Genomic DNA, 26,546 nt, shown 5'->3' on the forward strand with positions numbered 1-26,546 from the left:
TAAGAGGATTAAAAAGGGAAGATTGGGACCCTTTAATGACTAAACCCGCACATAAGTAAAGGGGCAGAGGATGTATAAAGCTCTGACTGAATGCTTTGCACATGAACAACTAGGCACTGATATTAAGGACAAAGAGCATGGAGTATTAGGAAAGACGAACGTGGAAAGTGTGGACATATATGAGGACTTGACATCTTTAAAAGTATGAATAAGATGTATCCCACATTTTCAGTCACTTGGACAAACTTTGGCTGTTTTCTCTAGTCTGTTGGAGAATCTCAGCCTTTCTGAGATAATGCTCCTTGAAGGTGTCTTGGATACTAAGAAAGCTAATACCCAAGATGGAGCTGACTAATTTTACAATTTTACAACTTTCTGTAGCTTCTTTCGATCCTGTACGGTAGTTTCCCTCCCCCATACTAGAATGCTGTCCATGGTACATCTGCAGAAGTTTTCAAGTATTTTAGGTGACAGTCCTAACCTACTCAAACTCTGAATGAAATATAGCTGCTGTCTTGTCTTCTTTATAGCTGCATGGATATGTTGGGACCAGGTTAGATCCTCAGAGATCTTGACACCCAAGAACTTGAAATTGCTCACTCTCTCCACTTCTGATCCCTCTATGAGGATTGGTTCATGTTCCCTCATCATACCCTTTCTGAAATCCACAATCAGCTCTTTGGTCTTCCAAGGTCTTCCATTTGGTTGAATGCAAGGTTGTTGCTGTGACACCACTCAACTAGCTGGTGTATCTCACTCCTGTACACCCTCTTATCCCCATCTGAGATTCTGCCAACAAAGGTTGTATCATCAGCAATTTATCATGGCATTTGAGCTATGCCTAGCCACAAAATTATTGGTATAGAGAGAGTAGAGCAGTGGTCTAAGCACACACCACTGAGGTTCACCAGCGTTGATTGTCGGTGAGGAGGAGGTATTATTACCAATCTGCACAGATTGTGGTCTTCCTGTTAGGAAGTCGGGAATCCAGTTGCCGAGAGAGGTACAGAAAGGAGCAACACTAAAAGGTACATCATATCTCTTAGAAAATTGACCTCCAAGACAGTCAAAAAATTTTCTCTCTAAGGCATATGAGTGAAACCAATTAAGGGCACAACAGAGAGGCCAACCTAGTTCCCAAGGTGATCTAGGAGAATATGTGGTCAACCGTGTTGAAGGCATCACTTAGACCTTGAAGAATTTGAACTGAGACTCTGTTAGCATCAGTGCTGAGCCTGAAGTCACTGACAACTTTGATAAGGGTGATCTTTGTGCAGTGGTTTGCTCTAAAACCTGATTGAAACTGTTTTAGAATATTGTTCTTATTCAGAAAGTTGTTGATTTGGTTGAAAATGACTTTCTCAAGTATCTTGCTCAGGAAGGGAAAATTTGATTATCAGCCTGTAGTTAGCTAGTCCTTCACTATCAAAGTTTGACTTTTTACGTAGGGGTATGACAGCCTCAATTTTGAATGCATCTGGAAAAACTCCACTTTCAAGAGTCATGTTAATAACAGAATTAAAAATACTAATTTTTAAAAGGCGTCCTCAAAAAGTGGCATAGGAACAGGGTTTAGACAGCAAGTAAACTATTTGCTCTTTGTAACAATCTTATAGAGTTTAGAATTGGAAATACTTGTAAATTTTGACACGGTTGCCATCTTTTTATGAGTCTGGCTATAGAGGTTACCAGTATCTGCAGCAATACTCTCCCTAATGGAAGCAATTTTGTTGATAAAATTATTGTGAATTCCTCACATTTTATGGCAGAAGCTTCACCGAAGACATTATATGTTGTGGCAGGATTCATCAGCCGGTTTATAGTTGAGAACAATATTCTTGAATCATTGCTATAATGCTGGAAAATAGGCTTTTCTTGCAGAGCCTATCAGAGTGTTAATGGAGGCTAGTTTTTTCTTGAAAATATCACAGTGGACTTCTAGTCCATTTTCCTCCATTTTTCACAACTACTTTACATAATTTCTTGAGGACAGAATTATTTAACCATGGCAACATTTTACTAAGTGATTTTTTAACCCAAAGTGGGGTCACTGTGTTTAAAGTATTTGTCAAGTTATTGTTGAAAGAATTAATCATTTCATTTACTGAACAGTTTACCTCACATGGATCAGATAAACCAACTAGCTCAGAGAACTTAAGTTGAGTACCAGGCCCCTTGCTTTTCATAAATGATTTGGACAAATGTAAAAGACACAGTTAAGAAGAATGCCAATAATACAAAAACTGGCAGGCTGGTTGGTAATGAAGAAGCCAGATCTGGACGACAGTGGCCTGGCAAATAGAGCTGCTGCCTCAACATCAAAATGCAAAATATGCACTGAGTGGCTACTTTTTTTTTAGGTACATCTGTGCATCTGCTCATCAATAGAATCATAGAAACATAGAAAATAGGTGCAGGAGTAGGCCATTTGGCCCTTCGAGCCTGCACTGCCATTTAGCACGATCATGGCTAATCATCCAACTCAGAACCCTGTACCTGCCTTCTCTCCATACCCACTGATCCCTTTAGCCACAAGGGCCTTATCTAACTCCCTCTTAAATATAGCCAATAAACTGGCCTCAACTGTTTCCTGTGGCAGAGATTTCCACAGATTCACCACTCTCTGTGTGAAGAAGTTTTTCCTCATCTCGGTCCTAAAAGGCTTCCCCTTTATCCTCAAACTGTGACCCCTCGTTCTGGACTTTCCCAACATCGGGAACAATCTTCCTGCATCTAGCCTGTCCAGTCCCTTTAGAATTTTATATGTTTCAATCAGATCCCCCCTCAATCTTCTAAATTCCAGACAGTATAAGCCTAGTCGATCCAGTCTTTCATCATATGAAAGTCCTACCATCCCAGGAATCAATCTGGTGAACCTTCTTTGTACTCCCTCTATGGCAAGAATGTCTTTCCTCAGATTAGGGGACCAAAACTGCACACAATACTCTAGGTGTGGTCTCACCAAGGCCTTGTACAACTGCAGTAGTACCTCCCTGCTCCTGTACTCGAATCCTCTTGCTATGAATGCCAGCATACCATTTGCCTTTTTCACCGCCTGCTGTACCTGCATGCCCACATTCAATGACTGATGTACAATGACATCCAGGTCTCGTTGCACTTCCCCTTTTCCTAATCGGCCACCATTCAGTTAATAATCTGTTTTCCTGTTCTTGCCACCAAAGTGGATAACCTCACACTTATCCACATTAAATTGCATCTGCCATGAATTTGCCCACTCACCTAACCTATCCAAGCCACCCTGCATCCTCTTAGTATCCTCCTCACAGCTAACACTGCCGCCCAGCTTCGTGTCATCCGCAAACTTGGAGATGCTGCATTTAATTCCCTCGACTAAGTCATTAATATATATTGTAAACAACTGGGGTCCCAGCACTGGGCCTTGTGGTACCCCACTAGTCACTGCCTGCCATTCTGAAAAGGTCCCGTTTATTCCCACTCTTTGCTTCCTGTCTGCCAACCAATTCTCTATCCACATCAATATCATACCCCCCAATACCGTGTGCTTTAAGTTTGCACACAAATCTCCTGTGTGGGACCTTGTCAAAAGCCTTTTGAAAATCCAAATATACCACATCCACTGGTTCTCCCCTATCCACTCTACTAGTTACATCCTCAAAAAATTCTATGAGGTTCGTCAGACATGATTTTCCTTTCACAAATCCATGCTGACTTTGTCCGATGATTTCACCGAGTGTGCTGTTATCACAGCTTTGATAACTGACTCTAGCATTTTCCCCACCACCGATGTCAGGCTAACCGGTCTATAGTTCCCCGGTTTCTCTCTCCCTCCTTTTTTAAAAAGCGGGGTTACATTAGCCACCCTCCAATCCTCAGGAACAAATCCAGAATCTAAAGAGTTTTGAAAAATTTTCACTAATGCATCCACTATTTCTTGGGCTGCTTCCTTATGTAATCTGGGATGCAGACCATCTGGCCCTGGGGATTTATCTGCCTTCAATCTTTTCAATTTACCTAACACCACTTCCCTACTAACATGTATTTTGCTCAGTTCCTCCATCTCACTGGACTCTCTGTCCCTTACTATTTCTGGAAGATTATTTATGTCCTCCTTAGTGAAGACAGAACCAAAGTAGTTATTCAACTGGTCTGCGATGTCCTTATTCCCCATGATCAATTCACCTGTTTCTGACTGTAAGGTACCTACATTTGTCCTAACCAATCTTTTTCTTTTCACATATCTATAAAAGCTTTTACAGTCAGTTTTTATGTTCCCTGCCAGTGTTCTCTCATAATCTTTTTTCCCTTTCCTAATTAAGCCCTTTGTCCTCCTCTGCTGGACTCTGAATTTCTCCCAGTCCTCAGGTGTGCCGCTTTTTCTAGTGTATGTTAATATAAATATCTAATTAGCCAATCATGTGGTGGCAACTCAATGCATAAAAACATAATCAAGAGGCTCAGTTGTTGCTCAGAACAAACATCAGAATGCAAAAGAAATACGATCCAAGTGGAGTGATTGTTGATGCCAGATGGAGTATCTCAGAAACTGCTGATCTCCAGGGATTTTCGTACTCAAAGGTCTCTAGAGCTTACAGAGGGTGGTGCAAAAAACAAAAAAACATCCAATGAGTGGCAGTTCTATGGGTGAAAATGCCTTGTTAATGAGAGAGGTCAGAGGAGAATGGCCAGTCTGGTTCAAGCTGACAGGAAGATGGCAGTAACTTAAACAACCATGTGTTACAACGGTGTTGTGCAGAAGAACATTTCTGAAAGCAAAGCATGTTAAACCTCAAAGTGGATGGGCTACAGCAACAGAAGACCACAGACATACACTCAGCAGGAACTTTATTAGGTACAGGAAGTACCTAACGAAGTGGTCAATGTGTGGTGTGTTACCAATGGAGAGAAAGGGCAGTGCAAGTAGACAGCTAAGGTATAAGGGCCATAATGAGGTAGATTGGGAGATCAAGAATTCATCTTTATTGTACAAGAGGTCCATCTAAAAGTCTACTAATACTGTGATGGAGGCTATCATCGAGTCTGGTGGCACGTGTTCTCAAGCTTCTTCCCAATGGAAAAGAGGTGAACATAGAATGAGTGGTCATTGGTTATGTTGCCAGCTCTAGGGATCAGGTTTGATCCCAAACTATGGTGTGGAGATAAGGCTTCTCCAGTCCTCTAATGTGGTTGACTTCTCACTCTCCTTTCAAATGTCCTCATATTGCCATGTTAATCTATTAGTGGCTGTCTGAATCATGATGTAAAGCAAATCAGAGACAAGCTAGTGTTTTGGGAGTTACACATGTAGAGCAATGTAGTCAGTGAGAGTTGATGCAGAGTAACCAAGTCTAAAGGCAGTGAAACAAATAGATTTGTATATACTGGGGAATCAAGGGATATGTGGTTGTTGCAGGGAAATAGCATGGCAGGGCAGCAGGTTGTGCTGCTGTATCACAGCTCCACCAGCCTTAGTTTGATCCTGACCTCCAGTTCTGACCATGTGGAGTCAGAACATTTGCCCCACAACCACATGAGATTCCCATGGTTTCCTTGCAGCTCCCGAGGATGTGCTGGTAAGTTAATAGGCTGCTGTAATTCACTCCTAACATAGATAAATGGCAAAGGGAAATTAATAGATACGTGAGACTGAATGAGATGAAGAGCCCAGAGGAAATAAGAATGGGGATGATGGGTACACTCTGCTGGATAGTGACATGCATTCAATGGGCTGAATATTTCTTCAATATCATAATAGATAAGCAAGTAATCCACTGAGATAATAGATCAGCCATGATCTCACTGAATATCAAAGCAGGCATGAGAGGCTGAATACCTTACTCCTGCTTCCACTTCTGACTTACTAAGACTTGGTCTGGCAATAACCCACTGCACACCAGAGACTCGCACACAACTACATGTGATTGGTGTTGCATCAGATGGACAAACCAGGACTGTGTTAAACCTCACCCGGATCCAGAGCTGGCCTCATTGTCTTGTCCACCTGGACTTTCCTCAGGGGTTATCATCATGGAGAGCCCTTTGGGGTCACTGACTTCTTCATTAAAGCCAGCAGAAACACCTGATGAAAGAAAGACGTTCAGTATCTTATTTCACTCCTGCAAGTTCTGAGGTAGTTGATGAGATCAACGGGGGATCCAGAGACCAGTCCGCAGGGATTGGGAATGCTTACTGGGATGGGTGAGGGTGAGTGTTAGTTTTAGATATGGTGCATTGTTCCAATATTTTGCTGGGCTTCAGCATGCTCCCAACAAACAGACTCAATAGTCTCAGTGACGTGTCGGATACTCCTTCCGTCTATTTTGAGCAGTCATGAGTTGATAGGAGTTGTCCCACTATACCAAAGAGGCCTCTGTATTGTTCCCTCTTTAAATCACTCTTATGGTCTGCCACCATTATTTGAATACAATCTCAGGACTTTGCTGAGTTTTATATGCAACAACTAATACTACTTCACATTTGAAAGGTTGTAGTAAAATAATTTTACTGCTTATTCAACATTTTTGAAGTGCAGCTTACATTGCAGTTTAAATAAAACAAGAAATGTGTACTCAGCAATTTCTCCATCTTGTGATGTTGACTGTGGGATAAATAATGGCCAGGATCCTGGAGAGAACTTCCCTGCTTTTCTTCACAATGATGCAAAGGGGATTATTGTGGTAGTGCAGGATTACATTGGAGCATTAGCTTGGGTTATGCACTTGGAGTGGGGTTTGAAGTCAAAACCTTCTGACTCAGAGTGAAGATAATTTCTGGTCATCCATAGCTGACAAAAGAGGCAGAATATATGTACTTAGTGTTCAGGATGCATTCCCAGAACTTGGTGCTAAAAGGAGTTATAGAATATAGAGCATACAGCACAGGAACAGGTCCCTCGGCCCACCATGACTGTGCTGATCTTGGTGTTAATCTAATTAATCACATCTGCCTACATATGGTCCATATCACAGAATTCCCTGTTTATTCACGTGCATGTCTAAACACTTTTTAAATGTCACTATCATATCTGCTTCCACTACCATCCCTGAGAGCACAAACCAGACAGCTACCAACCTCTGTGTAAAAAAAACGTACCTTCACATCCTCTTTAAACTTTCTCCCTCCCACCTTAAAAATATGCCCTGTTGTATTAGATATTTCTACCCTGGGAAAAAATACTCTGCCTATCATAATTTTATAAAGTTCTATCAGGTCACCCCTCTGTCTCTAGTGTTCCAGAAAAAAAACAATTCAAATTTGTCCAATGTCTCCTTATAGCCAATACTCTTTAATCTATACAACATTCTGGGGAAACCTGTCTGAGCACCACTCCCCACTCCCCCCAACAATTTCCATACACTTCCTGTAGTATGGTAACTGGAACCTCAAACAATACTCAAATGTGGCCTAACCAAAATTTTATACAGCTGCAACAGGGCTTTCTGAATTTTATACTCAAATCTGTAGAGCATTATATTGCATGTACACCTGCACTCCCACTGCTGTTCATGAACCTATCGCGAACTCCTGCCTTCTTTACTACTGTTTAGGAACCAGGTGTGAATCTCTGTCTCTGCGCTAAATGATTTGCCCACAGTTCAATGTGGAGAGACTCCCCATGAGAGTTGGCATTGATTGGGTTGGGTGGAGCTCAGCAGTTGCTCAGTGCTGAGAAGTGGGGCCTGCCTCTATTGACATCATGGAGTGGATGCTGCCAGTCGCCAGCGACAGCACACAACTCATGGTGTCTGTGAAGGTGTGGCCCTGAAGCTCCACATCTTAGCACTGAGGGTCCATGTTCATTATTGATAGCCTTGTAAATCCATCCTCCTGCCTGGATTGCACATCTACACTGAGGCTTTTCTACTGGTGCAAAACTGCAGCCTCAATAGTCGCAAACACCATGAGAAAGATTACCAACCTGCTCCAAAACCACCATTCCTGCTCAGGAAGTCCAGAAGAGCTTGGAGAATGCGGCAAAGAGTCATCACAATGCCCAGCTCTGGCACATTGAACTGGCACAGTTGTCGCCACTTCCTCACAAAGCATAGGCCCGCTGACATGCTTTTGTCAAAGAGGGTCTGTAGGCACTCTCTGCCACCCTGAGGCAGCTGCTCTGGGAGCTTGGCCAGCCAGGTCCTCACGTAAGGTTGCCAGCCAAGATCAACTGGGTCCTGTTGTGAAAATAGCAGAGAGCCATTCTTAACAATGTCATTAAATACAAGGCCATAACTAAGCAATCCTCAAACAGAATTCTTCCTTCTTATTAGCTGACTGTATTTCTAGCATTTCGCCCAACTGCAGGCAATAGCAAACCACCGTTGCTAGATACTAGGTTTCCTAGAATCTATTTGCGAAGAAAACTATGGTCAAACTCACAAAATGTATCACTCAACAACAGCGTCAAGAGGATCTTCAAGACAATTCTGAAGATGCTTCGCACGGTAGGGTTGATCCTGGGCAGCAGGGGATCCCCACCCGTCATCAAGCTACTGCTCATAAAATTCAAGTAACACAAAAGAAAATTATTGCCACTTGGAATGTCAGAACCGTATATCAAGCAGGAAGATTGGACAATGTGATAAATGAAATGGAAAGACTAGAGATTAACATCATGGGCATTAGCGAAGTTCGTTGGATAGGTGTTGGAACATGTCAGAATAGAAATAAAATACTAATTTATTCTTGTGGAACATCCCATACTAATGAAGTAGGAATTCTTATGGATGAAAACATGGCAAAAAATATTTTAGGACATTGGGCAATATCAGATAGAGTGCTCCTTGTAAGATTCAGAGGGCAACCATTTGATTTAGCAATTATACAGATATATGCACCAACAACAGATGGAACAAATGAGGATAATTCTATGAAGAGCCTGAACAAGCAAAGAATAGATGCAAACCTCAAGATATTGTTATTGTCAAGGGAGATCTAAATGCTAAAGTGGACAAGGTGCTGATGGAAATATCATAGGAAAATTTGGACTAGGAGAAAGAAATGAAAGAGGTGAGAAATGGGTAGAATGGTGCAAGATGAATAATTGGGTCATTATGAATACCTACTTTAAAACCATCCAAGACGCTTGTGGACCTGGAAGAGTCCAGGTGATAACACTAGAAATCAAATTGACTTTATTCCCATAAACCAAAGATTTAGAAAATCAGTGACTCAATGCAAAACATATCCAGGTGCAGACTGTAATAGTGACCATAACCCATTAGTATGTCATGTAAAAGTAAAACTTAAAAAAACTAAAGAAGCAAAAACCTGAACAATCTCTTGACTAATTGCAATTAATTAAAAAAGAAAACTTAAGACAAAAATTTACATTTGAAGTAGGGAATAGATTTCAAAGTCTAGAAATAGAATCTGTTGAAGATGATAGCAATCATGTAGAAATGAAATTTAACTCTCTAAAGGATGCCTTGGTAGAATCAGCAAATTCAGTGATTCTAAAAAAGAAAAAAGCACAAAGAATAAATGGATGACAGATGAAATCAAAAATCTAATGGAAGAAAGGAGACGGAAGAAAGCAAATCCTATAGAATACAAGTCCTTAGATAAAAAAAAGTTAAAAGCTTATGTCAAAAAGCCAAAGAAGAATGGTTAAACCAGGAATTTGAGTAAATAGAAAGAATCCCTATTACTGATCCAAAAAGGTTACATCAACAAATCAAGAGTATCACAGGTAAAAAGCTCCTCTGTTCTGCAGGTGGATGTTTGAAGCAAAGGACGGTACCATTATCATGGAAAAAGATGAGATTATGAACAGATGGACTGAGTATATTCAGGAATTGTTTGAAAACGATCGAGGCGATAAAACAGAAATTAAGAAAAACATTGAAGGTCTGAGTATTTTAAAACCTGAAGTTCGTAATGCAATAAATAAGGTGAAGAAAGGAAAGGCAGCAGGGCCTGATGAATTAGTAATAAAACAAATTATCGCCCTTGAAGATTATGGAATTGAAAAACTTACTGATTTAATCAATGACATTTATGAGACTGGAATAATACCAGAAGAGATGAAAAATTAGTATTTATCACTCTTCCTAAGAAACCTGGAGCAATAGAATGTGAATTACATAGGACCATAAGTTTCATGAGTCATATCACCAAGATACTTCTAAGAATTTTGATGACAAGAGCTAAAAGTAAGATACAAGCTGAAACAGGTAAAAAACAATGTGGTTTTGTGAAAGACAAAGGTACAAGAAACGCAATATTGATGTTAAGGATACTATCAGAACGAGCTATTCAAGTGCAAAAAGATGTGTTTGTTTGTTTTATCGACTACACAAAAGCATTTGATAAAGTGAAGCACAGTAAGTTATTTGAAACATTACAGAAAACTCTAGATCTAGATTCAAAAGACCTTCACCTAATCAGAAATCTGTACTGGGAGCAAACTGCTGCTGTAAGAATAGCTGGAGAAGTGAGTCAGTTTACAAAGATCAAGAGAAGCGTTAGACAAGGGTGTGTTTTCTCCCCGATTTATTTAATGTGTACAGTGAAACAATATTACAAAAAATAAGAGACATCTTGGGAATCAAAGTTGGTGGTGAAAACATCAATAATTTCAGATATGCAGATGACACTGTGTTAATTGCAAGTACGGAGGAAGAACTACAAACCTTAATTGATATAATTGTTGAAGAAAGTGCAAAAATGGGTATATCTATCAATTGCAAAAAGGCAGAATGTATGGTGATACCCAAAAAGAAGGAGAATCCTATCTGCAGGCTGAGAATAAATGGGGAAGACATAAAACAAGTACAGAACTTTTGCTACATAGAAAGCTGGGTGACATCAGATGGCAGGTGTGACATGGACCTCAAAAGAAGAATAGGGATGGCAAAAGACACCTTTACGAGAATGAAGAGTATACTGACCAATACTGAACTAGGCTTGACAACCGGCCAAACAGTACTGAAATGTTATGTTTATCTAGTTATGTTATATGGCTCAGAATGTTGGACAATATCTAATAACATGAGGAAATGAATTGTAGCAGCAGAGATGTGGTTTTTGAGGAGGATGCAAAGAATATCATGGACAAAATGAATATCTAATGAGGATGTCATGAACAGAGCAAACACGAAAAGAGAAATAATGTATGAGATCATGAAAAGGCAATGTAACTTCATTGGTCATGTGATTAGGAAAGAGGAGTTAGAACGCACAGTAATTATGGGAAAGATTGAAGGGAAGAAAGCAAGAAGAAGACAAAGACAAATGATGATGGAGACAGCAGCCAGAGAACTAGAAATGAATACCAATGAATTGATCCACTTGACCCAAAACAGGAGTGTGTGGGCCATGGCAGTCAAAGCTCAAACTGGGCATGGCAGCTGATGATGATGACGATGATTTCTAGTAATGGTACACAGATAACAATTTGGGATTCACCCATATACAGTTTTCCCTGCTTGGCACATGTATTTGTAATCTGTGTTGCAGCTTCACCAGAATGGAACCTCGTACAATTCTCACAGGGAAATCTCTCATTCAGGAACTAGCCTGGTGAATCTCCCTTTGACTGCTTACTTATGGAAGTGAACTTGAATTGTGCACTGTACACTGTACAGTTTGTCAACAACACACTGTGCAACTGTAACAAAACATCCCTATTTCCAAGTTGTACTCACTTTGCCATATGGTCCAATAAGCCACTGTGTCAGTGGTGCTGAGGTGGAGTTGAGTTGAAAGCTTCAAGTTCCTGTGTATAAATATGATCAGTAATTTCTCCAGAACCAGTCACTTTGTCACTACGGCCAAGAAAGTACACCAGCGCTTCTACTTGCTTAGAGGGTTAAGGAAATCGGTATGTCCCTGATGACCAATTTTTACAGATGCACCACTGAAAGTATCTTAACCAGATGCATTAAAACTTGGTATGGCAACTGTTCTACCTAACACTGCAAGAAATCGCAGAGTTGTGAACACTGCCTACTGCATCACACAAACCACCTCATCTCCATTGACTCCGTTTACACTTCTGCTGACTTGGAAATGCAGCCAACATAATCAAAAGCTGCTCCTATCCTAGTCATTCTCTCTTCTCTCCTCTTGTGTAAGGATGTACTGTCAGACTCAAGGACAGCTAAAATATACTGTTGTTATCAGATGGATCTATCACATTCTAAAGATGAACTCATGATAGTCTACCTCATCAAGGCCTTTGCACTTTATATGATTACCTGCACTGCACTTTCTACATAACTACAGCATTATATTCTGCATTCTGTATTTCTTTTATGACCTTGATGTACTTGTGCATGGAGTGAACTGCTTTGAAGTAAGTAGGCAAAAGCCTTTCACTGTATCTCGGTACATATGACAATGATAATCCAATATCAACACCAAATCAACTACTTGCTGCACCAGTCTGTTATCTTTTTGCAATTCCTGCACTCTAATGCCTATTTACTCATAGTATCTCGCTATTTAAATTATAATTCACCTTTAGATCCTTCTTATCAAAGTGCAGGATCCAACACTTTCTGACAATAAATTCCAGGCTTTCACCAAACACTCAAACCCATTTAAATCCTATTGCAGAGAACAATATCCACAGCACAATTTGACATTTCATCTTATGTAGTTGAAGCAGTAGGCTTAATTCCACAGTGGACTTAATTCTCCACAAATAATTAAATCTCTCAAATGTTCACAAGTACGTGCATTTTGCTATTTCTGTTCTGGTACTAGTGCAGATGATATCTTACCATATAGACCATGGCACATCTGCTGATAGTGGCAGGGCTGGCTTGGGAAAGGCTGTCCACCTCAAACAGGAGCCTCATGCCAGGCGGAAAACTGATGCGTTCCCCATTAGATAGGCACAGGGTTTTTGTATCATCCAGCACCGTGTTGAGGTTTTCAATCCAGACTGTGTCCACAGGGCCATCCATGATTATCCACCGCCAACTGTTCATCAGTGTCATATCTGGAGCAGTGCAGAAAGCGGCAGATTTTAGAAAAGCTTGCAGAAATTTATAGATTTTTAGATGTTAGGGGGAATCTAGGGACACAGGGTTATTGTAACGAAGTGGCAAAGGGTGAAAGATGAGCCATGACCTTACTGATGAAACAACGGGCACGAAGGCCTGAAAAACCAAATTCTGCTTCTATTTCTTATTCAGCCCATTGTTAACATTCATTTCTCGGGATCTGCCTGAACCTGACAAGACCAAATTTTTATGGTTCAATAATGTTCCTCAAGAGATTAAATCATTCATCCTTACAAGCAAATCAGACACCAAATTTACATTATGTGCCTTCTGGAATGATCCGGCAAGCCACCCAGATCAAGGTGGGAACATCCAGTAGGTCAAGAAGCACCTGCAGATAACCTTTTGTCACAATGATTTCACAACAATGCAGAAGCTTGGTGGTCAACATTATGACATGAACATAGAAAATGCTGGGAGCATTCAGCAGGTCAAGCAGCTTCTGAGAAAACAGCATTCACATTTCAGGTCTGAGAACCTTCAAGTTTATTGTCATGGGCATACATACCCCAGAGTATAAATGCTTGAAAATTCATTTCATTTGCAGCAGCACAGTAACTTACAAATATGAGATATACATAACTTACAGGACAAAATAAGCAAATGATACAATGAATAATGGCATTAGTACAAGCTGAGGGAAGTATACAAAAATGTAGAATTAGGATTTTTTTAGGTCGGCTTGAGAACCCATATAACAGTGGGGAAGAGATTGTTTGGGCTTCTGTACCTCCTGTTTGTTGGCATCTGGAAGAGGGCATGCCCCAGTCGGTCGAGGTTCATAATGATGACCTTTGCTGGAACAGATCTGATGATGGGTCTCAGGCCTGCAACATTATTTCTGTTTCTCCTCCCACAGGCACTGCCTGACTTGCTAGGTAGTTCCCGCAGTTTATGTTTTAATGTCAGATTTCCAGCATCTGCAGTGTTTTGATTTTCATTTGCCCTGAGTACCTTACCTCATGCAATAGGAGAGTCTGAAGTTAGGCTACCTCTTCCATTCAGCATGAATTCCTGAGCCAGGCAGAGACAGCTCCTCCATCAATTTCAATGGGAATGCCTGAATTTGTTTATTAAATTTTGAGGTACTTAAATGCTTTTGAGTGTTATGGATTTTTATTCTACATTTCCAATAAAAGTTTTAAAGATTCTTAATAGTTATTTACATTTGTAAGTGTGTCTGAATGTCTCCAATGAGCCTAGCCAACAGAGCTGGGGAAGTTATCGCAGGGAATTCTGAGTGGCAGCATCTATGTGCATCTGGAAAAGTAAGGACTGACTGAGGATAGTCAGCATGTCTCTGGAAACTCCCAAATTTGATTAAGTTCTTTGAAAAGGTGACACAGAAAATGGTGAGGGAGGGGCAGTAGATGTGGACTAATTACACTTTAGCAACCTCTTTGCTCAGATGCACCTACCTTCTCTTTCCTGACTCTTGTGATCTTGGAGCTCAGTCCAACTCCTCTCTACATTGCTGAATGAAGGAGAAGTCAGCTTCGTCTCAGGCTCATGGCCATGATCTTTGTGAAGGTCTTTGGCAAACTTTCGCATTGCTTGTGCCAATAGACCATCAGTCCAGGTCATTGTACTTGGGTTCAGATACCCATAGAGCTCTCGAAGGCTGATGGACTTGGGATTCACAGTGAAGGTCTCCACCTTGCCTTTCTTACCAATGGAACTCTGTGGAGGATACAGAAAAATCTTGGAACCAGTTTGAGAGGTTTGAAATTGTCCTTCATCTCTGGGATTTAGAGTGAAGTTTTCCAGGTGAGATTCTTTTTTGCCATTCATATGTGGGATTTTAGAATATGTAACACAGAAGAGTTCAGCACCGGAACTGGCCTTTTGACCCACTGTGTCAATGCTGAGCATGTAGCCAAATCAATCTAATCCTTTCTTCCTGCATATGATCCATGGGTCTCCATTCCAGGCATATTTATGTGTCTAAGTAAGAGCTTTTTTAATGCACTGTGATATCTGCTTCCACACCTTTCCCTAGCAGCATGTTCCAGGCAACCACCACACTCTGTGTAAAAACTTGCCCTGCAGATGCCCTTTGAACTTTTCATTCACCTTAAAATTAATCCCTCTATTATTCAATATTTCTACCCTGGGAAAAGCACTGACCAGCCTATAACCAGACAGACTCTATTTATGCCTCTCACAATTTTATAAACTTCTATCAGATTTTCTCTCAGCTTCCAAGACTCCAGAGAAAACAACCCAAATTTGTTCAATCTCTCCTTATAACTAGTACCTTCTAATCCAGGTAGCATCCTGATAACCATCTTCTGAACCCTCTCCAAAGCCTTCACATCCTTCCTATATTTCAAATGTGGCCTTTCAGAAGTTCAATATTCCAAGTGTGGTCTATCAAAAGTTCAATATTCCAAGTGTGGCCTATGGAAGTTCAATATTCCAAGAGTGGCCTATCAGAAGTTCGATATTCCAAGTGTGGCCTATCAGAAGTTCAATTTTCCAAGTGTGGCCTATCAAAAGTTCAATATTCCAAGTGTGGCCTATCAGAAGTTCAATATTCCAAGTGTGACCTATCAGAAGTTCAATATTCCAAGTGTGGCCTATCAGAAGTTCAGTATTCCAAGTGTGGCCTATCAGAAGTCGACATAGGAAAGGTAGACCAAGTGTTGCTGGGTAGAGTATTCAGGATTTAGATAATTGAAAATGGAGGTGGGTATTATATTTCTAAACCAATGTGGTCTGTGACATATAGGAACACTTGGTGATGGTGTTTCTTAGCATTTTCTTGCTTTAGGTGCCAGAGATAGTTTGTTTGGAAAGTACTATCAAAATGCCTTGACGAGCTGTTACAGTACATCATGTTGACACTTTATGATGCAGCAACAATGGATGGATTAAATGTTCAGGATGGTTTGGATCTTTGGTTGCTAATTGATTAGGAATTGCTCCAAGGTTTCCAGGAATTAAAAACCTGACTCCCAGAACCTAAAATAAGGAAACTCACATGGGCAAGAAAAAGTATGCAACACTCACTCAGTACCTCCGCTAAAACAAAACTTGTTCAGAGCTGTAAATCCCCTATTTTCACTGCTTCACTGGCAATGCAGTTCTCCTTAAGTGTGAGCCTTCAAACCATGCAAAACTAACCCAATAAAAGCCCTCTGCCAGTGACCCACTCCTACAATACTGATTGCACAGCACTGCACCACACTCTCAGTGTTGCTCTTTTGTAGTGCAACATCCTTCAGCGTTGCTCCTTGCACAGTGCAACCCTCCCTCAGTACTGCCCATCCAACAATGTGCATTAAGACCATAAGATATAGGGTCAGAATTAGGCCATTTGGCCCATGAAATCTGCTCCACCATTTCATCATGACTGATCCATTTCCCTCTCAGCCCCAGTCTCCTGCCTTCTCCCTATATCCCTTCATGTCCTGACTAATCAAAAACCTATCAACCTCTGCCTTTAATATATCCAATGTCTTGGCCTCCACAGCCACCTGTGGCAATGAATTCCAGAGATTCACCACTCTCTGGCTGAAGAAATCCCTCTTCATCTCCATTTTAAATGGACATCCTTCTGAGGCTGTGTCCTCTGGTCTTAGACACGCCACCATAGGAAACATCTTCTCCACATCCACTCTATCGAAGCTTTTCAACATTTGATGGATTTCAATGAGATTCTCCCTTATTCTTCTGAATTCTAGTGAGTACAAGCCCAGAAAAATCCAATAATCCTCATATGATAAGCTTTTCATTCAGAATAATTTTTGTGAACATCCTTTGAACCCTCTCCATTCTTTCTTAAATAAGGGCCCAAAACTGCTGATAATACTCAAGTAAGGCCTCACTAGTGCTTTATAAAGCCTCAACATGACATCCTTGCTTTGCATTTGTATTGCTAACTTTGCAATTGTCTTCCTCACCACTGATTCAACCTGCAAATTAAACTTTTAGAGAATCCTGCATGAGGACTCTCAAGTCCTTTTGCACCTCAGAGTTTTGAATTTTTCTCTCCAATTAGAGTTTAATCAGTACTGCCACTCTCACAGTATGACACTCCCTCATTACTGCCCTCCCTCAGTGTGACGTTCCCTCAGTACTGCCTCTCCCACTTTGAAAGAGTTTGTGTTGAATTGACTGAGGCTCAGTTGCCCCTCAATGATGAGCAGCTTGGAAGTAAACAAATCAGTGATGAGAGTTAACATATTGTTACAGAATACCAGTAATGTTCATTGCTGCCTGCGTCGTGGAGTGAACTGTTGAAGGTTATCACACTTCCGTGATCACCAGGTCAGGAGTAGACCAGCACTCAAGCAACATCATCTTCTCAATTTCTCTGGGGATTTCTACATAAATGAGTTCAGGATTGCGTCATCCCACCTTAACGAGTCTCCACTGGGAATAAGTGGGAGTGTCCAGTCATTGCCAATCCTGGTCTGGATCTGGACTGCAAAGGGAACATTTGAGTGGCATGAGCCCCAACCACTACAGTAGGAAGATGATGTGAACTAATTTCATACAGCAGGTACAACATCTCACCTCCTCGGGATCTTATTCAAGCCCTTGCATCACAGCTCCAGAAACCCGGGGACAAACCTGACTTTGAGTGTTGTCTGTGTGTAGTTTATCAGCCCAGTGTTTCCTCCCTGTGACCCCCGAACTTCTTCCAGATATTCTGGTTTCCTTGCACATCCCAAAGATTTGATGGCCAATAGATTAATTGGCTATGGTAAATTGCCTTAGTGTAGGTGAGTGGTAGAATCTTGGTTGAAGGGGAGTGGGGGAGTTAGAAATTGTTGTTGGGAATGTGGGAAGATTAAAACAGGATTAAGTTAGAATTAATGCAAGTTGGTGGTGATGGTCAATATGGACTTAGTGGGCTGAAGGGCCATTTCTGAGTTATATCTTTCTATTATTCTATGCTTTTTAAAGTTCAAAGCCTTTTTATTGTCATGATATTAGAGTCAATAATGATATTGGTTTAGTCTGAGCAGCCCTTCATAGTATGTTTGTAATGAATAAAAAATTCACTAACCGAGGGTGATTTGGCCTCAGCCATGGCCTCTGGAACAAGTCCTGGCAGGATGACCAGGGCCTTCTGCAGAATCATCCTAGCTACCGTCTTACCGCCACAGGTGGGGCCCACCAGCATCACGCCATGACGTACCTGTGGACAGAGGAAAGAGAAAACAGTAGGGACAATGTTACGTGGTGCTGAGTACTCTCCCTTGGATCGAAACCAGACCAAGAGCAGAGGGAAGCAGAACTCTTGAGGAAGCAGCTAGAATTAGTTTCAATAGCTATCAGAAATAAATTTAAATGATTATTAAATACCTTGTTGCATACATCTTTAACACAAGTAAACATTGTACAAAATGTATTCACATTATAATATTGGATGCAACACACATCAAAGTTGCAGGTGAACGCAGCAGGCCAGGCAGTATCTCTAGGAAGAGGTGCAGTCGACGTTTCAGGCCGAGACCCTTCATCAGGACTAACTGAAGGAAGAGTGAGTAAGGGATTTGAAAGTGGGAGGGGGAGGGGGAGATCCAAAATGATAGGAGAAGACAGGAGGGGGAGGGATGGAGCCAAGAGCTGGACAGGTGATTGGCAAAAGGGATACGAGAGGATCATGGGACAGGAGGTCCGGGAAGAAAGACAAGGGAGGTGGGGACCCAGAGGATGGGCAAGAGGTATATTTAGAGGGACAGAGGGAGAAAAAGGAGAGTGAGAGAAAGAATGTGTGTATAAAAATAAGAAACAGATGGGGTACGAGGGGGAGGTGGGGCATTCGCGGAAGTTATAGAAGTCGATGTTCATGCCATCAGGTTGGAGGCTACCCAGACGGAATATAAGGTGTTGTTCTTCCAACCTGAGTGTGGCTTCATCTTTACAGTAGAGGAGGCCGTGGATAGACATGTCAGAATGGGCATAGGATGTGGAATTAAAATGTGTGGCCACTGGGAGATCCTGCTTTCTCTGGCGGACAGAGCGTAGGTGTTCAGCAAAGCGGTCTCCCAGTCTGCGTCGGGTCTCGCTAATATATAAAAGGCCACATCGGGAGCACTGGACGCAGTATATCACCCAGCCTACTCACAGGTGAAGTGTTGCCTCACCTGGAAGGACTGTTTGGGGCCCTGAATGGTGGTAAGGGAGGAAGTGTAAGGGCATGTGTAGCACTTGTTCCGCTTACACGGATAAATGCCAGGCGGGAGATCAGTGGGGAGGGATGGGGGGGACGAATGGACAAGGAGCGTAGGGAGCGATCCCTGCGGAATGCAGGGGGGGGGAGGGAAAGATGTGCTTAGTGGTGGGATCCCGTTGGAGGTGGCAGAAGTTACGGAGAATAATATGTTGGACCCGGAGGCTGGTGGGGTGGTAGGTGAGGACCAGGGGAACCCTATTCCTAGTGGGGTGGCGGGAGGATGGAGTGAGAGCAGATGTACGTGAAATGGGGGAGATGTGTTTAAGAGCAGAGTTGATAGTGGAGGAAGGGAAGTCCCTTTCTTTAAAAAAGGAAGACATCTCCCTCGTCCTAGAATGAAAAGCCTCATCCTGAGAGCAGATGCGGCGGAGACGGAGGAATTGCGAGAAGGGGATGGCGTTTTTGCAAGAGACAGGGTGAGAAGAGAAATAGTCCAGATAGCTGTGAGAGTCAGTAGGCTTATAGTAGACATCAGTGGATAAGCTGTCTCCAGAGACAGAGACAGAAAGATCTAGAAAGGGGAGGGAGGTGTCGGAAATGGACCAGGTAAACTTGAGGGCAGGGTGAAAGTTGGAGGCAAAGTTAATAAAGTCAACGAGCTCTGCATGCGTGCAGGAAGCAGCGCCAATGCAGTCGTCGATGTAGCGAAGGAAAAGTGGGGGACAGATAGCAGAATAGGCACGGAACATAGATTGTTCCACAAAGCCAACAAAAAGGCAGGCATAGCTAGGACCCATATGGGTGCCCATAGCCACACCTTTAGTTTGGAGGAAATGGGAGGAGCCAAAGGAGAAATTATTAAGAGTAAGGACTAATTCCGCTAGACGGAGCAGAGTGGTGGTAGAGGGGAACTGATTAGGTCTGGAATCCAAAAAGAAGCATAGAGCTTTGAGACCTTCCTGATAGGGGATAGAAGTATATAGGGACTGGACATCCATGGTGAAAATAAAGTGGTGGGGGCCAGGGAACTTAAAATCATCGAAAAGTTTAAGAGCGTGAGAAGCGTCATGAACATAGGTAGGAAGGGATTGAACAAGGGGGGATAAAACCGTGTCGAGGTATGCAGAAACGAGTTCGGTGGGGCAGGAGCAAGCTGAGACAATAGGTCGGCCAGGACAGGCAGGTCTGTGGATCTTGGGTAGGAGGTAGAAACGGGAAGTGCGAGGTGTGGGAACTATAAGGTTGGTAGCAGTGGATGGGAGATCCCCTGAGCGGATAAAGTCGGTGATGGTGTGGGAGACAATGGCCTGGTGCTCCTTAGTGGGGTCACGATCGAGGGGTAAATAAGAGGAGGTATCCGCGAGTTGTCGCTGTGCCTTGGCAAGGTAGAGGTCAGTACGCCAGACTACAACAGCACCCCCCTTACCGGCGGGTTTAATAATAAGGTTAGGATTAGTGCGGAGGGAGTGGAGAGCAGAGCGTTCTGAAGGAGTGAGGTTGGAATGGGGACAAGGTGCGGTGAAGTCGAGACGGTTGATGTCCTGTCGGCAGTTAGCGATAAAGAGATCCAGAGCAGGCAGAAAACCAGAGCGGGATGTATATTTATATAAATATAAATATAAAGATAAATATTGGATGTATATTTATATAACAATTCAAGATACAAGAAAAACTGCAAATGCTGAAAATCATGAGTAACACACACAAAATACCGGAGGAACTCAGTGATTTAGCCAGCATCTATGGAGGAAATGGACAATTGATATTTTGGGTCAAGAAAGAAAGAGATAGTAGAAAAAGGTGGGGGAAATGGATGCCAACATGCAGGGGAGGGAGTGGAGAATGGAAATGATGTAAGAAGCTTGGAAGTGATAGGTGGAAGTAAGAAAGGGATGAGGAAAATGGAATGTACGTTTGTAATAGGAGAAGGCAGTGCAACATGGAATAAAGGGAAAAAACGGTCGTAAACAGGAATGAGTGGGTGATGGTCAGATTGAGAGAGCCGGGTAGGGGAAAGAGAAGGGTTGATGGGGCTGGTGAGAAAAGAGAAAACAAAAGGAAGAAGAAAGGGGGATGATTGCCAGAAGTCATAGAAATCGATGTTTGTGCCATCAAAGGCAGAATATGAGGTGCTGTTCCTCTAATCTTGTGGTTGTACAAAAAGTGACTAACAGGTTGTTGAAAAAGATATTCAGGGACATAGGGAAAGGAACTGGCTATTCAGCTCTTCTAGTCTGTTTTCCTACTCTTTGAGGTGTATTGGTTTATTATTGTGAAAAACCTTATTTTGCATACAGATCATTTCATCACATCAGTGCATTGAGGTAGTATGAAGGAAGCAATAACTGTTACAATTACAGTGCAAACAGACAATGAGGTGCAAGGTCATAACAATATAGATTGTGAGGTCAAGAGTTCATTTCTCGCACGAGATGACTGTTCAATAGCTTTATAAGGACCCACATAACCCACTTCATTCTCCTATCTTACCTTTGTATCTTTTCACATCCTTGGTTATCCAAAATCTACTAATCTCAGATTTGAAGTAAAAGTAGAAATGCTAGAAGCATTCTGCCCCTTCATCTCTGAACTGAAACATTAACTCTGTTCTCTCTGCAGATGCTGCCTGGCCTGCTGAGTGTTATTGATGTTTACTGATTTTTTATTTCAGATTTACAGTATCAAGTTTTTTTGCTGTTCTAAGGTTTAAAATTATGAATAATGCTTGTGTAGGGTAACATAATTGAGAGAAATGTACATAATTCACAACCACCGACACTGAATTGGGATTTCACTTTAAGAGGCTGGTCTGATATTATGATGTTGTTACATAAGGATTTTTAGCTCTTTTGGTTATGGGTTTCATTAAACATAAAATGCTTCACTTCATTTTATTTGTGAAAACCTACATTGGTGAACCCGACATGACAGGATGATTCCAGAGTTATTGAACACGTCAGCCAATGCAGTCATTTGAAGCTGCTGGAGTTTTCGGAGCAAAATGGCGTCGCCTGTTTTGTACAAACTAAGGCCCAATTTGCTCTGCGAAAAATCACTGCCGACAACACCAAATTTTACTACGTAGTAGCATCACTCAGCAATTCCACAGCTGCGAGAATGGTAAGTCTGCTTGAACACCCACCTGAACACAAAAAATACCGATCACTGAAAACTCACCTTTTACAGACATGTGGTGAATACTAATGCCTTAACAAGGCCACCATCCTCGATCGTTACCCAGTCTTGGACATCCAAGACTTTTCACAGCATGTTTAGCTGGAAAGTTAATTAGTTCCAAACTTGATCTAGTTAGAGTGTACCAGCAGGTGCTTGTGTGCTTGGAGGACATTCTCAACACAACTCTAATAATCCCATTTGGCCTTTTTGAGTTTCTGCACATGCTGTTTGAAGTGAAAGATGCAGCACAGACTTTACAACGGTGATGGACTCTGTATTACCAGGATGACATGCTTGTTGCCAGTGCTTCCAAATCCAAATATGTATCTCATCTCCGCACACTTTTTGAGCACTTAAACCAACATGGGTTGATTATTAACCCTGCTAAATGGCAGTTTGGGGCATCAACCATTGACTTTCTCAGCCACCACATCTCCACAAAAGGTGCAAAACCCATCCCATCAAAAGTAGCCGCTATTATGGATTTCCTACCAACACACATTACAAAAAAGCCTACAGGAGTTTTTAGGTATGGTAAATTTTTTTCACCGCTTCATTCCGTGAGCTGCTGAACTTATTCACTGCTCCTTAAAAGCTGCTCTGAGGGCTTTCCTTACTGATAAGTGTTAGCATGATCATCTCCCATGGTTCCTGCTGGGGCTCAGAACTGCTCCAAAAGAGGACCTGCAGTCATCCGCGGCTGAGTTGCTATATAGGCAGCCATTACGAGTGCCAGGTGATTTCATTCCTGATGCCACACCGCCTGGTCGGTCTCTCAACAGTGTTTCACCCTCCCCAGTAAACTCAATTCCTTTTCACCTATTCCTACCTCCCATCATGCCGTACAGCACTCCTGGGTTTCTGTTACCTACATTCCGCCTCGTTTGTTTTCATCCACTATGACGCACAGCAACATCCCTTTATGTCCATTTACAATGACCCTTTCCGCATTTTGGAAAGGGAAGAAAAGTCTTTTTATCATAGATAAATGGGTAAGCCTGAACATATTTCGGTAGATTGCCTTAAACCGGCCCACCAAGATTTGGAGTATTCCACTGCCATACCCCTGGTGTCACAACATGACCATGAGCATGTCAACGCACCTCCAGATGAGCCAAATGCACCTGTGGTTCTTCCACCCATGGAACACAGGACCTGAGCCAGGCGGCTCGTCTGAGGTCCAGACAAGTTCACAATGCTGGTTTTAGTGAATTCTGGTGGGAACTGTGTAGGGTAATGAAATTGGGAGAAAGGTACATAATTCACAACCACCGACATTGAGTTGGGGTTTCGTTTTAAGAGGCTGGTCTGATGTGATGATGTTGTTACGTAAGGATTTGTAGCATACTTCTGATTTTAGGTTTGGGAGTTCAATAAAATGTGTTACAGGTTTCATAACATAAAACACCTTACTTTGTTTTATTTGCAAAAACCTACACTAACATGTTTTACTTTTGGTGAAAAAGAGTGTCAACTTCATGCCAGCATTTGCAAGAAGTGTTTCCTGCTATGGAATCAGCACTATATTCCATCCAAACCCAGTATATCATCAATGAAGTATAGTGCCCAAAGTGCTCCAGATGTAATCTAACCAGAGTTGAGGATAACTGCAGTAAAACTTTCTTCTCATTATATAGAACAGTAAACATAGAAAACCGACAGCACAATACAGGCCCTTCGGTCCACAATGCTGTGCCAAACATGTACTTACTTTAGAAATTACCTAGGGTTACCCATAGCCCTCTGTTTTTCTAAGCTCCATGTACCTATCCAGGAGTCTCTTAAAAGACCCTATCATATCTGCCTCCACCACCATCGCTGGCAGCCTATTCCACACACTCACCACTCTGTGTAAAAAACTTACCCTTGACATCTCCTCTGTACCTGCTTCCAAGCACCTTAAAACTGTGCCCTCTTGTGTTAGCCATTTCAGCCCTGGGAAAAAGCCTCTGACTGTCCACACGATCAATGCCTCTCATCATCTTATTCACCTCTATCAGGTCACCTCTCATCCTCCGTTGCTCCAAGGAGAAAAGGCTGAGTTCACTCAACCTATTCTCATAATGCATGCTCCCCAATCCAGGCAACATCCCTGTAAATCTCTTTTGCACCCTTTCTATAGTTTCCACATCCTTCCTGTAGTGAGGTGACCAGAACTGAGCGCAGTACTCCAAGTGGGGTCTGAGCAGGGTCCTATAAAGCTGTAACGTTACCTCTCGGCTCTTAACCTCAATCCCACGGATTGATGGAGGCCAATGCACCGTATGCCTTCTTAACCATACAGTCAACCTGCGCAGCAGCTTTGAGTGTCCTACAGACTCGGACTCCAACTCCAAAATCTCTCTGATCCTCCACACTGCCAAGAGTCTTACCATTAATACTACATTCTGCCATCATATTTGACCTACTGAAATGAACCACCTCACACTTACCTGGGTTGAACTCCATCTGCCACTTCTCAGTCCAGTTTTGCATCCTATCAATGTCCCACTGTAACCTCTGACAGCCCTCCACACTATCCACAACACCTCCAACCTTTGTGTCATCAGCAAATTTACTAACCGATCCCTCCACTACTTACCCCTTGCATCTCCTCTGTACCTACTTCCAAGCACCCTAAAACTGTGCCCTCTCGTGCTAGCCATTCCAGCCCTGGGAAAAAGCCTCTGACTATCCACACGATCAATGCCTCTCATCTTATATATCTCTATCAGGTTACCTCTCATCCTCCACTGCTCCAAGGAAAAAAGGCTAAGTTCACTCAATCTATTCTCATAAGGCATGCCCCCCAATCCAGGCAACATCCTTGTAAATCTCCTCTGCACCCTTTCTATGGCTTCCACATCCTTCCTATAGTGAGGCGAGCAGAACTGAGCACAGTGCTCCAAGTGGGGTCTGACCAGGGTCCTATATAGCTGCACCATTACCTCTCGGTTCCTAAACTCAATCCCACGATTGATGAAGGCCAATGCACTGTATGCTTTCTTAACCACAGAGTCAACCTGCGCAGCAGCTTTGAGTGTTTTATGGACTCTGACCCCAAGATCCCTCTGATCCTCCACACTGCTGAGTCTTACCATTAATACTAAATTCTGCTATCATATTTGACCTACCAAAATGAACCACCTCACACTTACCTGGGTTGAACTCCATCTGCCACTTCTCAGCCCAGTTTTGCATCCTATCAATGTCCCACTGTAACCTCTGACAGCCCTCCACACTATCCACAACACCTCCAACCTTTGTGTTATGGAGAAGATGGCGGCGCGACGCAGTGCGCGCAGCCTCTCTGGTGAATGATTTCTATAATCTGTCAAGTAGGGGACCATGCACAATTCTGAATTGATGGAGACAGACGTGAGAGTACGGAAGAACATCTGGAGAAACTTCTGAAATGCCCACTTCGCTGCTGCTGCTACTGTGTGGACCGGAATCTCTGAAGCAGAAGGCCCCGCGTCCTCGGCTTTGCTTGTTTCGGCGGCCAGGGCAAGGTCGAAGGCACTTGGCAGAGGATGGCGCTCGGGAGGCTGTATCGGAGGGGCTGGTTGGAGGCTCGAAGTTTTCGGATGGACGAATTCAGTGTCGGCTGTGGTCGGGTGCTTCCAATGCATCGGCAGTTGATGGTGCCTGGAGGTTTATGGCAGGGAATTTCTCCCTTTTGCCGCCTGCTATCGGGGACTTGGGAGTCGATCGGGACTTGAGACTTTTATTTTTTTACTGTGCCCACGGTCTGTTCTTTATCAAATTATGGTATTGCTTTGCACTGCTGTAACTATATGTTATAATTATGTGGTTCTGTCAGTGTTAGTCTTTAGTTTGTCCTGTTTATCTGTGATATCACTCTGGAGGAACATTGTATCATTTCTTAATGCATGTAAGCATTTCTAAATGACAATAAATGAGGACTGAGTGTTCTCATAATCTAAAATCAGCAAATTTACTAACTCATCCCTGCACTTCCTCATCCAAGTCATTTATAAATATCACAAAGAGAAGGGGTCCCAGAACAGATCCCTGAGGCACACCACTAGTCACCGACCTTCATGCAGAATATGACCTGTCTACAACCACTCTTTGCCTTCTGTGGGCATGCCAATTCTGGATCCAATAAGCAAGGTCCCCATGGATCCCATGCCCTCTTACTTTCTCAATAAGACTTGCATGGGGTACCTTATCAAATGCCTTGCTGAAATCCATATACACTACATCTACTGCTCCACCTTCATCAACGTGTTTAGTCACATCCTCAA

General features: G+C 42.4%; 1 protein-coding gene across 1 annotated transcript in view; it reads right to left on the reverse strand.

Moving 5' to 3' along the window:
- LOC134357419 (dynein axonemal heavy chain 6-like) overlaps positions 1-26,546 on the reverse strand; it is a 495,424-nt gene that overhangs the window by 243,336 nt on the left and 225,542 nt on the right. The window contains exons 32-37 of the mRNA XM_063068992.1: positions 18,007-18,138; positions 14,497-14,669; positions 12,705-12,906; positions 7,898-8,150; positions 5,947-6,058; positions 4,527-4,559 (exon numbers count right to left, since the gene is read on the reverse strand). Coding sequence (XP_062925062.1) covers positions 4,527-4,559; positions 5,947-6,058; positions 7,898-8,150; positions 12,705-12,906; positions 14,497-14,669; positions 18,007-18,138 — 905 coding nt within the window. The remainder of the gene's footprint in view (positions 1-4,526; positions 4,560-5,946; positions 6,059-7,897; positions 8,151-12,704; positions 12,907-14,496; positions 14,670-18,006; positions 18,139-26,546) is intronic.

This window comes from Mobula hypostoma, chromosome 2, assembly GCF_963921235.1.
Source record: "Mobula hypostoma chromosome 2, sMobHyp1.1, whole genome shotgun sequence".
Classification (NCBI taxonomy): Eukaryota; Metazoa; Chordata; class Chondrichthyes; order Myliobatiformes; family Myliobatidae; genus Mobula; species Mobula hypostoma.